This window comes from Ascaphus truei, chromosome 12, assembly GCF_040206685.1.
Source record: "Ascaphus truei isolate aAscTru1 chromosome 12, aAscTru1.hap1, whole genome shotgun sequence".
NCBI classification, from domain to species: domain Eukaryota; kingdom Metazoa; phylum Chordata; class Amphibia; order Anura; family Ascaphidae; genus Ascaphus; species Ascaphus truei.
In genome coordinates, this window is record NC_134494.1 from 45066167 (window position 1) to 45078425 (window position 12259).

Here is a 12259-nt window from a genome sequence, read left to right on the forward strand (position 1 = left end):
GAGAGACGGGAGCCGGCACGGGGCAGAGAGACGGGAGCCAGCACGGGGCAGAGAGACGGGAGCCAGCACGGGGCAGACGGGAGCCGGCACGGGGCAGAGACGGGAGCCAGCACGGGGCAGAGACGGGAGCCAGCACGGGGCAGAGACGGGAGCCAGCACGGGGCAGAGAGACGGGAGCCAGCACGGGGCAGAGACGGGAGCCAGCACGGGGCAGAGAGACGGGAGCCAGCACGGGGCAGAGAGACGGGAGCCGGCACGGGGCAGAGAGACGGGAGCCGGCACGGGGCAGAGAGACGGGAGCCGGCACGGGGCAGAGAGACGGGAGCCAGCACGGGGCAGAGACGGGAGCCAGCACGGGGCAGAGAGACGGGAGCCAGCACGGGGCAGAGAGACGGGAGCCAGCACGGGGCAGAGACGGGAGCCGGCACGGGGCAGAGAGACGGGAGCCAGCACGGGGCAGAGAGACGGGAGCCAGCACGGGGCAGAGAGACGGGAGCCGGCACGGGGCAGAGACGGGAGCCAGCACGGGGCAGAGAGACGGGAGCCAGCACGGGGCAGAGAGAGGGGAGCCAGCACGGGGCAGAGACGGGAGCCAGCACGGGGCAGAGAGACGGGAGCCGGCACGGGGCAGAGGCGGGAGCCAGCACGGGGCAGAGAGACGGGAGCCAGCACGGGGCAGAGAGACGGGAGCCAGCACGGGGCAGAGACGGGAGCCAGCACGGGGCAGAGAGACGGGAGCCGGCACGGGGCAGAGACGGGAGCCAGCACGGGGCAGAGAGACGGGAGCCAGCACGGGGCAGAGAGAGGGGAGCCAGCACGGGGCAGAGACGGGAGCCAGCACGGGGCAGAGAGACGGGAGCCGGCACGGGGCAGAGAGAGGGGAGCCAGCACGGGGCAGAGACGGGAGCCAGCACGGGGCAGAGAGACGGGAGACGGCACGGGGCAGAGACGGGAGCCAGCACGGGGCAGAGAGACGGGAGCCAGCACGGGGCAGAGAGAGGGGAGCCAGCACGGGGCAGAGAGACGGGAGCCGGCACGGGGCAGAGAGAGGGGAGCCAGCACGGGGCAGAGACGGGAACCAGCACGGGGCAGAGAGATGGGAACCAGCACGGGGCAGAGAGACAGGAGCCAGCACGGGGCAGAGAGACGGGAACCAGCACGGGGCAGAGACGGGAGCCGGCACGGGGCAGAGAGACGGGAGACGGCACGGGGCAGAGAGACGGGAGCCAGCACGGGGCAGAGAGACGGGAGACGGCACGGGGCAGAGAGACGGGAGACGGCACGGGGCAGAGAGACGGGAGCCGGCACGGGGCAGAGAGACGGGAGCCAGCACGGGGCAGAGAGACGGGAGACGGCACGGGGCAGAGACGGGAACCAGCACGGGGCAGAGAGACGGGAGCCGGCACGGGGCAGAGAGACGGGAGCCGGCACGGGGCAGAGACGGGAGCCAGCACGGGGCAGAGAGACGGGAGCCAGCACGGGGCAGAGAGAGGGGAGCCGGCACGGGGCAGAGAGACGGGAGCCAGCACGGGGCAGAGACGGGAGCCAGCACGGGGCAGAGACGGGAGCCAGCACGGGGCAGAGAGACGGGAGCCAGCACGGGGCAGAGAGACGGGAGCCAGCACGGGGCAGAGACACGGGAGCCAGCACGGGGCAGAGAGACGGGAGCCGGCACGGGGCAGAGACGGGAGCCAGCACGGGGCAGAGAGACGGGAGCCGGCACGGGGCAGAGACGGGAACCAGCACGGGGCAGAGAGACGGGAGCCGGCACGGGGCAGAGAGACGGGAGCCAGCACGGGGCAGAACTCCATTAACTCCTTGCAGTTCCGTTTGCTGTGCTAAGGAACACTGAAACCCCACTTATAAGGGAAACCTGTAAGTATCTCTGTAAGGGGGTTTCATCTTCACTGATCCACAAAGATAGAGAGTCTAAGAACAATATATTTTTTTTTTAAATACTCCTACAAAAACTGTTGCTTTAACGAACAAGAAATAGATCAATAAATCAGACTGTTATACACAGAAACAGATGTTAGGATTTGTTATTTAAGAATAAGCAGTGCTTGCAGGAAATGTGCAAGATGGTTACTGTGAGCCAAATGGCCAATACACCACTGGTCTCTCCAGACTGGAATGGGTTAAGATTTAGGAGGAATCCCCCCCCGCTCCATGCTTTTTGCCGCTCTGCTCTTTTCATTGTACTCCAGTTTCATCTCGCGTTACTCGCTAAGTAACGTGTTAGAGATGCACATCTCAAAATCCATAATGTTAGCCTGTGCGCTAAATATTTCATCATGTGTCAGAAAGCAGCACGCCCAGCTCAGCACTTTCCATTCCCGCGGGAGCTAGGGTGTGAATGAAAAGCACGACACTCCCGGATAAAGGACATGGCGGATACTTGGCCTTCCACATGTGGGCTTCTAGACACTAAAACCTTATTTCTGAGCAAGCTGGGGCCACAAATAAAACCTGCGATTCCCTTCACTCAAATGGGGGTTTCTATATTAATAGCTCGCTGAATGAATAGAAGAGCACAAAACTGCCTTCCCTGATCAGACACTTTTCATAGGTACATTTCCAGCCGACAGCCCAGAATGCTCAGGGATATTACATAAAAACTCTGATGGAAAATTGTAAATGGCTTCAGAAAGAAATGCAGAGTCCTACGTAGAGAGGATGAACCCCCCAGAAGAGGAATTGTATGCTCTGAGACACTTTGTCCAGGTGAGCAAAGGCAAAGCCCAATTCTTTATGATCCACCCTGGGCCCATGCAGAATAATGCACAGGCTTACAGATTTAGGACACCCTGCTAATGTGCACAAGATCCTCGTATTACTACTGGTACCCTCAGCACACAGAAACGGAATTTGCTAAACACGCACACAATGAGAGAAACGCACACACACACAACAACACACACACACACACACACACACAGATCACGAATCAAAGGAAATTATCATCAGATTTGCACAAGCAGTTCACCGCATGGGTATCAATGTATTTCCTTGGGAAGAAGAATGAGCCTGTGAAGATGAAAGAGCGCTGTAGAGAAAATGATTGGTATTACTATGTATATACCTGCTCTCCCTCCCTTCTTCCACAAGGAACATTTAATTGCTGTCAACGCTCCAGATATCAGTACCCTTCTTACACTGAGCCTGTTTTCACCGGCGAGCAGCGAGGAAGGAGCAGCTATCTGGATACCTGGGGTGTACATGATGGCTGCCTGACCTGAATACTGATCAGGGACATTTTTAGCATGTACAGATAGACCGTCTTTAATGAGAAGAAACAGGGCGCATATCTTGTGTACCACACAGAAATGACAAGCCAAGTAAACCCTGCACTTTGTGCAAAATGTGTGATGCAGCTCACAGCCATCGTGTGTACACGTGTACACACACACAATTGAAGTGTTATTTTAGAATGCTTTGCCAGCCATGTCCTATTTAAAGGGGCCCCCAGCTGTGTCAGGCTGACGATTAGCTGGATCCAATGGGCTGTACAACAAAAGCTTTGCGGTGACTGTCAGGGGCGCTCCCCAGCACAGCACTGCAGGCTATTGTGATGCCTTTCAATTTACAGGAGCAACGTAGCGGCAGAGTATCAATGCACAACACACACAGGGAACAAAACCAGGGAACACCAGGATATCGGGGTCTGGTCAATGCCTAAGCACGCAGGAGCTGGAGAGGCTGTTTGCACATTCAAGACAGACAGCAGTGACGTTTGCAAACGTGAAATGCGGGAGTGTAGCAATAGGAGTGTTGCTTGGATGATGCAGTAATATTGCTGCTTGGATGATGCAGTAATATTGCTGTGTGGATGATGCAGTAATATTGTTGCTTGGATGATGCAGTAATATTGTTGCTTGGATGATGCAGTAATATTGCTGCTTGGATGATGCAGTAATATTGCTGCTTGGATGATGCAGTAATATTGCTGCGTGGATGATGCAGTAATATTGCTGCGTGGATGATGCAGTAATATTGCTGCTTGGATGATGAAGTAATATTGCTGCGTGAATGATGCAGTAATATTGCTGCTTGGATGATGCAGTAATATTGCTGCTTGGATGATGCAGTAATATTGCTGCGTGGATGATGCAGTAATATTGCTGCGTGGATGATGCAGTAATATTGCTGCTTGGATGATGCAGTAATATTGCTGCTTGGATGATGCAGTAATATTGCTGCTTGGATGATGCAGTAATATTGCTGCTTGGATGATGCAGTAATATTGCTGCGTGGATGATGCAGTAATATTGCTGCTTGGATGATGCAGTAATATTGCTGCGTGGATGATGCAGTAATATTGTTGCTTGTGATGCAGTAATATTGCTGCTTGGATGATGCAGTAATATTGCTGCTTGGATGATGCAGTAATATTGCTGTGTGGATGATGCAGTAATATTGTTGCTTGGATGATGCAGTAATATTGCTGCGTGGATGATGCAGTAATATTGTTGCTTGGATGATGCAGTAATATTGCTGCCTCGGGGCACATGATACTTTGCTGGAGATCCGATTCTTACCAGAATTTTGGCCAATATTCCATCGTCGTTTGACTCCATGGTAACCACGGCTTTGTCTGTTTCGATGTCACACAGTGCATCTCCCACATTCACCATCTCACCTGCAAAACAGGGTGGGAGATATAAAAATGGCAGCTGCCTGGGGGGAAAGCAGCAGCGAGAGGAAACAGATGATCAGACGCCTGCAGATGTAGACAGTAAAGAACTCTCCCCAAAATGTGCTGCTAGAAACACAAGGAAATCAAGTGCGGTTTAACAGGAACAGCACTCTATCCTTCTAATGCCTTCCACTCGCACTTTCTACTTGGAAAGAAATCCTGGGAACGGTGTGTCAAATACAGCCGCTGTTATACAAGGAGTGTCACAGTATGAGAAACGCAAGTATAGAAATCGCTAGGAAATGCAGAAAGTGTTAAAAATAGCAAGCTCATTCCGCCAACGGGGACAGGAATAAAATGAATGTGATAGAGAATAACCACGTCACATCGATAATCGCAACCACATAAAAAAATGGTTCAACATAAACTTACATTGAGTTTCAACACATCAGCCCTCAGGAAAAGGCAAAACATTGTAGTGTAGCAGCGGTTTCGTCTTCCCTCTGTGCGCGGATACCAAGACTCGCAAAATAACCTTAGTTATCTGATTGCCAATGAAAGTAGAGTCCGCGTGGGCCCATTCCTGCACAGTAAGCTACTTTTATTGAATGCAGTATAACAGGGGTGGCCAATGCCGTTCCTCAAGGGCCACCAACAAGGTCAGGTTTTCAGGATATCCGTGCTTCAGCACAGGTGGCTCAATCAGTTCCTGCTTCAGCACATGTGGCTCACGCAGTGGCTCAGTCTGACTGAGCCACCTGTGCTGAAGCAGGGATATCCTGAAAACCTGACCTGTTGGTGGCCCTTGGGGCCTGGCGTTGGCCGCCCCTGCAGTAGAACAAAGCCCTGATACACACGTGTCTCCGTGGCAGGTAATCACTGCACAGTACTATGAGAGGGCATCGCAGGGGATGCCCAGGAATGGCAGCATTTACATGGCAGAGAAGAAGCAGTTCGCAGATTCATTCTCACTAACACTGGAATTAGGATCGGCGCACGCCCAAATGTGCATTTAACGTGCGCGCGTGAGCCCAGAACGCACAGCACAGGGGGGAGACGCACACGGCAGGGACTATTAATCAAATACTATTAACCCGCCCCTGCCAGAGACCCTCGCAGTGTACACGCAAGCAATCTGTCTATTCTATATAGAAATGTCCCTTTAAACGCCCGCTGTACTCGGCTGATGCTGCAGGACTGCAGAGGCCTCATCCTGTGTGCAAAGTATGAAATCCTCGCTACTTCCTCCTGCCAGCACGTCATTGGTTTGCACGATATAAGAACTCTTATGGAGAAATAATTTTCACACTATTTAAAAAATAATAAATGTTCACAAATCTGTGGTTTAATAGCTGGTTTATACTGAAAATTCAGAGCGATTAGAAAAAAAAAATAGCTGACTGAATGATGTTAGAGTGCCCTCTGCTGGTAACGTCACACACCTGCAGGTGCCGGGAAGCCCATTGCATGACTGAAGGGGCCACACTTAATGAGAGCCCCGCTGGCCCCTCTTAATAACACATCTGCAGCGCACGGACAGGGCAGAGAAAACACATTCCTCTCACTACAACAAGTGACAATTGAGTCAGTCAGTGTGTGAGCGTGTCATGTCTCAGGGATTAAAGAGGCGGGGGCTGTGCCCCCTGTGCCCCTCTCCCCTGTTTATTTTTGTTTAATAGAAGTGGGGGGGGGGGGGGGGGTCCCATCCCATTCCCTTTCAGCTCTGGTTCCTGAGATACCAGGAAAAGTACGTCCTATTTAAATCTCCAGTGGCACATGGGCCAATACGACGTCGCATCAGAGGGCATCGTGGTTTCCAGCTGCAGGGCTGCCAGGGGCCCCCCACCCAGCATGTGCCAGGGCGGGCATGCCATGGGGGGAGGGACAGGGCATGGAATGGAGTTACGCAGCAAATGGGGGCGCAATGGGTAGGGTTGCCAGGTGTCCGATATTGAACCTGACGGGTCCTGTATTTGGACACTGTCCAGTGAAAAATTAGAGGTAACACTGGACATGTATGTGTCCGGTATTACCTCTATAGACACAGGGACCCGACTGGCTTGGGGGGGGGGGGGGGCATGGGATTTCCCTGAGCAGGGCTGTATCTAGGGGGCTGGGCAACTTCCTCCATCCTGATTGGCTGCATTACCCAGCATCAGCTAATCAGAAGAAGGTGTCTGGAGTTGGAGCCAAGGAGAAGGAGGAAACAGCATGGAACAGAGAGCAGAGAGGTGTGTGTGAGCGTATTTCAGCTGTGGGGACCCTGGCTTCCCATACATGTTAAGGATGGGGGGAGAGAATAAATCAGGTGGGGTAGTGGGTACGACGACAACCTCTTAGAAAGGCTCAGCAATTGCACCCTGCCATATTTAACATTCAGGAAATATTTAGCCTCCCTGCACTACAACTCAAGTATTTGCTGTATCACTGTATTTGCTGTATCACTGTATTTGCTGTATCACTGTATTTGCTGTATCAATGTATTTGCTGTATCACTGTATTTGCTGTATCACTGTATTTGCTGTATCACAGTATTTGCTGTATCACTGTATTTGCTGTATCACTGTATTTGCTGTATCACTGTATTTGCTGTATCACTGTATTTGCTGTATCACTGTATCACTGTATCACTGTATTTGCTGTATTAAATATAAGTTAGGGATTCTGCTGCTAGGTTTTAACAGAAATACCAGAAAAACACTAAACATCTTCAGCTGCCAGTTAAAACTGATAAAAAAAGCCCTTCATGACAGCTATTACACTTGAGAACTCCTCCTCCAACCAGCTAGGGTAGGACAACATGACAGGGTCTAAAAAGGAGGTCTCTCTCCCTCGAGGACAAAGCGTCTTTCCCAAAGCTACAATAAATCATTAAGGGAGGGAGGAGAAAGGACGTGGTCATGGACGGACTAGAAGACCCCGTACTATCGGTAGGTAAATTACCTATTTTCTTCTGCGTCCCTCCATGACAGCTAGTGCACATGGGGTGTCCCAAAGCAGTAACCCTCTATAAATGGGAGGGGTAATTATCTTGTGAGAAAGGTACGACTACTTGAAGTACCTTCCTGCCAAACGTAGCGTCTCCAGAGGATAAAACATGTAGTAGTTGGTGCCTTCTCCGGGGTTGCTCGAGCCTGCTCTGCCCAGAATGTTGCAGTGGTTCTCGTAGAATGGCATCTGATGCAAGAGAGAGGAATCTTGCCCACTTTATCATGAGCTTCAGAAACACTGGTTTTCGATCTGATCCACGTGGGAATAAAAGCTGTGGTAGCTGTTTGTGTGTGTGGAGCTTCATATAAGAGGAACAAACGACCACTACTGCTGATGGACTGTTCCTACTCGCTAAATCTCTTGGCTTGGACTACGTCTAAGGGCTGTTATATAAGGCATGCGGCCGCGCGTTCGCATCACGTGCCGCATGCTTTTCCTGTATATAGTGCCGGGAGCTGCAGGTAATGTATGTGTGTGTGTATGTGTGTGTATGTGTGAGTATATGTGTGTGCATTGGTTGTGCGAGTGAAAGTAAGTCCTAAATAAGATTTTTTTAAGAAAAAAAAAAGTTTCATAAATTTTTTTGTTTTGCAATCCTTGACACACACACACACGCACACGCACACACGCAGGCAGCGGAGCGAAAAGATAATTTTCCTCATCTTCGCCGCTGTCTGTCGGCTCCTCTCTCCCTGCCGTGTGTGCGCGGCCCTTGTATAGAAAGGCTGACTGACGTCAGCGGCACTATAGAACGTGCCTAAATTGGGGAAATGCACCTCCCTTGCGTTAGAGAAATTAAGACAGAAGGGAACCACAATCTCCGGACTTAGATGGACGTCTGAGACTACCTTAGGTCAAAAGAGGAACCGTTCCAAGCCTGATCTTATCCTGATGCATTTGGAGATATGGTTTGCAGGCTAAGGCCTGCAATTCCCCTATTCCAAGCTGAAGTTATTGCAACAAGGAAAACGGTCGAGTGGAAGATTCTCCAATGGTTACAAATCTGGAGCATTCGCCAATTCTGATAAGACTATAGTGAGATCCCCACATGGGTAAAAACAAGATGATTCTAGGATTCATTTTGGATACCGCCTTGAGGAAATTAATGATAGATCGTTTGAGGCAATTGGTTGCTCCCAATGCCGAACTCTCAAGACGCGGGCTTCAGCCTTTTAAGAAAACCATCATGAAGAAAAGAGGATATGAAAGATTTCGCCGCTCGTACATGGGATGTTATGATTGCTGCACCAATGCCAAACGCTATAAGCCCTATTGGAGCTTGCTTTCCTTGCTAGTAGTAAGAGGTTTACTGGATCTAAAATGCTTCTCTCTCCCAATATCTGCTTCTCAACCTCAGGGTCTTTAAATGGAGAAAAGTTGGATTGTGATGGAAAACTATTCACTGCGAGAGAAGGTCTTGTTGGACAGGAAGCTTCCATGGATCCTGACCCGATGTTCTTGTTAGAACGATGACCTTCTTGGCCAGAAAGGGTCTATTATGACCTGTACCTGCTCTGCCTTTATCATTTTTAGAACATATTGGATCAGAGCAATCTAAGGGAATATATAAACAAGGGGAAAGACCAATGGTATGTTCATGGCGCCATAACAAAACGCATGAGGGTCTGCACCTCATGTACAAAATAGGGAACTTGTGCTTGTAATTCATTGCAATTAGGTTTATTGTTGGGTTTCCCCATCTCTGCGTGACTTGGTGAAAAATCTGAGGGAAGACCTGTAATCTATTTGCTGAAAGTTTGAATGTCCCTCCACATTGCTAGGAGTCCCAGAATGTTGGTAGGCATTGATTGTTCTCTTGTATTTCATAGCCACCGACTTGCCAACGCCTGAAAATGTGCTGCCGATGGGCTTGCATCCAAGGATGCTTAAGGTCAACATTTGGGTAAATCCAGAGACCTTCCTCTCGATAGAGTTTCCTTTTTGAACCACCTTTTGGAGCTGGCCCTGGGAGATATATAGATATATATAGATAGATATATTTCTAGTTCTTCAACCTTTTGGATTTCGTCCCCAAAAGGCTAATAGAATTTCTGGAAGGAACGTGTGAGGAACCTTGCCACGGGGGAAACCTTGATTGTAGAAGAGAGGAGACCTATCTGGACTCACAAATTGCTGGGCTGATGCTCTTGCTATTTTTCTGAAGATCAATACTGGTCCCCTGATTGACCATACATATGCGCATGCATTCAAACATACACACAGAACCTATCGCTAAGATATACACAGATATATACAATACATAGGGGCCAAATGCATTCACCTACATTGACATTTATGCATATAAATAGATCATACACATTCCTCGTTTGCAATGCAATGTTAATATATACTTTCCATACATTGGTGCAAATAAATATAGTTACACAGTTACATAGTGTTACATAGTAGATAAGGTGGAAAAAAGACAGGCGTCCATCAAGTTCAACCTATGCTAAATTTAGACGACAGATACTTTATCCTATATCCGTACTTACAGTATATTGATCCAGAGGAAGGCAAACAAAAAACCTCAGTGAAATATACAAATATCATTGCAAATAATTGGCAATCGGATTACTTCCTGGATCAACATCCTTCCCATGTATACTTATTTGATTTATCCCTGTATACCTTTCCATTCTAAAAAGATGTCCAACCTTTTCTAGAACATATTTATTGTTTCTGCGATCACAGTCTCCATAGGTAATGAATTCAATATTCAACCATTTTTTTGTTGAACAATCTATTGTATCTGCCATCACAGTCTCCATGGGTAATGAATCCCACATTGTAACTGCCCTTACTGTAAAGAACCCTTTCTTTTGTTGCTGGTGAAATCTCCTTTCCTCCAACCTTAAGGTATGCCCCCGAGTCCTTAGTACTGCCCGTGGGATGAATAGTTCTTTTGAAAGCTCCTTGTATTGTCCCCAAATATATTTGTATATAGTTATCTTATTCCCTCTTAGACGCCTCTTTTCTAATGTAAATAAATCTAATTTAGCTAGCCTCTCCTTATAAGTTAGATTGTCCACCCCCTTTATTAATTTGGTGGCGCTTCTCTGCACTCTCTCTAGTTCCAAAATTTATTTTCTTAGGATTGGTGCCCAAAATTGTACTCCATATTCAAGGTGTGGTCTTACTAATGCTTTGTAAAGGGGCATACCTATGTTTCCTTCCCTTCCATTCATTGCCCGTTTGATGCAAGATAAGATCTTGTTTGCCTTTGCAGTTACTGCATGACATTGGGCACTATTGCTAAGCCTGCTGTCTACAAGCACTCCTAAATCCTAAATCCTTCTCCATCAAGTAGTGTATTCCCCCAATTTATCCCTGTTTAATTTATATGTTGCCTGTTTATTCTTGCTTCCCAAATGCATAACCTTACATTTATCTGTATTAAACCTCATCTGCCATTTATCTGCCCAAGTTTCCAGTCTCTTCAAGTCCTTCTGAAGAGAAATTACACCCTGCTCTGATTCAACTACCTTACACAATTTCTTGTCATAAGTAAAGATGGAGACTTTGCTCTCGATGCCAACCTCAAGGTCATTAATAAACAAGTTAAAAAGCAGGGGTCCCAGTACCGATCCTTGAGCTACTCCACTCACAACTTGGTCACGGGGGGCTGCTGCGGAGCGTCCACAAGCTGAGAGGTGTACCGGTGAAGGCTGGAGAACACCACCAACGGAGCATTGGTCCGGACAAGTTTTTCATCCACTCCTGGTTGCAATCTCCGGATCTCCCGGTTATACCTCAGCAGCCTTTTAGCTAGATTGCAAGTTAAAGTTGTGTTTTATATTGTTTGATTATTGTAACTGTTATCTACATTTGTGGAATATTTTATGATATAAATTTATATTGCCTTTACTTAGTGCGCCCTCTCCTTTTTTTCTGTGTGTTATTAATAAACAAATTAAAAAGCAGGGGTCCCAGTACTGATCCCTGAGGTACTCTACTCACGACTTTAGCCCAACCTGAAAAAGTTCCATTTATGACAACCCTCTGTTGTCTATCCTTTAACCAGTATTCAATCCAGGTGCATACATTATTACTGAGTCCAATTTGCTTTATTTTGTACACAAACCTCGTGTGGAACTGTATCAAAAGCCTTTGCAAAATCTAAGTAGACAATATCAACTGCATTACCTTGGTCTAAATTCCTACTTACCTCCTCAAAGAAACTAATAAGGTTAGTGTGGCATGACCTATCCTTCATAAATCCATGCGGACTATTTTTAACAATTGTGTTTTCCATTAGGTATTCCTGAATATTATCCCGTATTAAACCTTCAAGTAGTTTCCCCACTATTGAAATCAGGCTTACAGGTCTGTAATTCCCCGGTTGTGATCTAGCTCCCTTTTTAGATATAGGCACCACATCTGCTTTACGCCAATCTTGTGGTACTGAGCCTGTGGAAATAGAGTCCTTGAATATTAAATATAATGGTTTTGCTATTACTGAGCTTAACTCCTTGAGAACTCTTGGATGTATGCCATCGGGGCCAGGTGCCTTATTTACTTTAATTTTTTCAAGTCGCTTATGAACTTCTTCCTCAGTTAACCAATTGGTCATTAATATGGAGGTTGTGGCTTCCTCCTGTGGCGCTACTATTGAACTTGATTCTTCCCTGG

The 12259-nt window shown here is 48.3% G+C and overlaps 1 protein-coding gene across 1 annotated transcript in view; it reads right to left on the bottom strand.

Annotated features, from left to right (window-relative positions):
- Window positions 1–12259, bottom strand: part of PDHX (pyruvate dehydrogenase complex component X) — a 93455-nt gene that overhangs the window by 60910 nt on the left and 20286 nt on the right. Inside the window, exon 3 of the mRNA XM_075567568.1 lies at window positions 4539–4639. Within this exon, the coding sequence (XP_075423683.1) occupies window positions 4539–4639 (101 nt within the window). The remainder of the gene's footprint in view (window positions 1–4538; window positions 4640–12259) is intronic.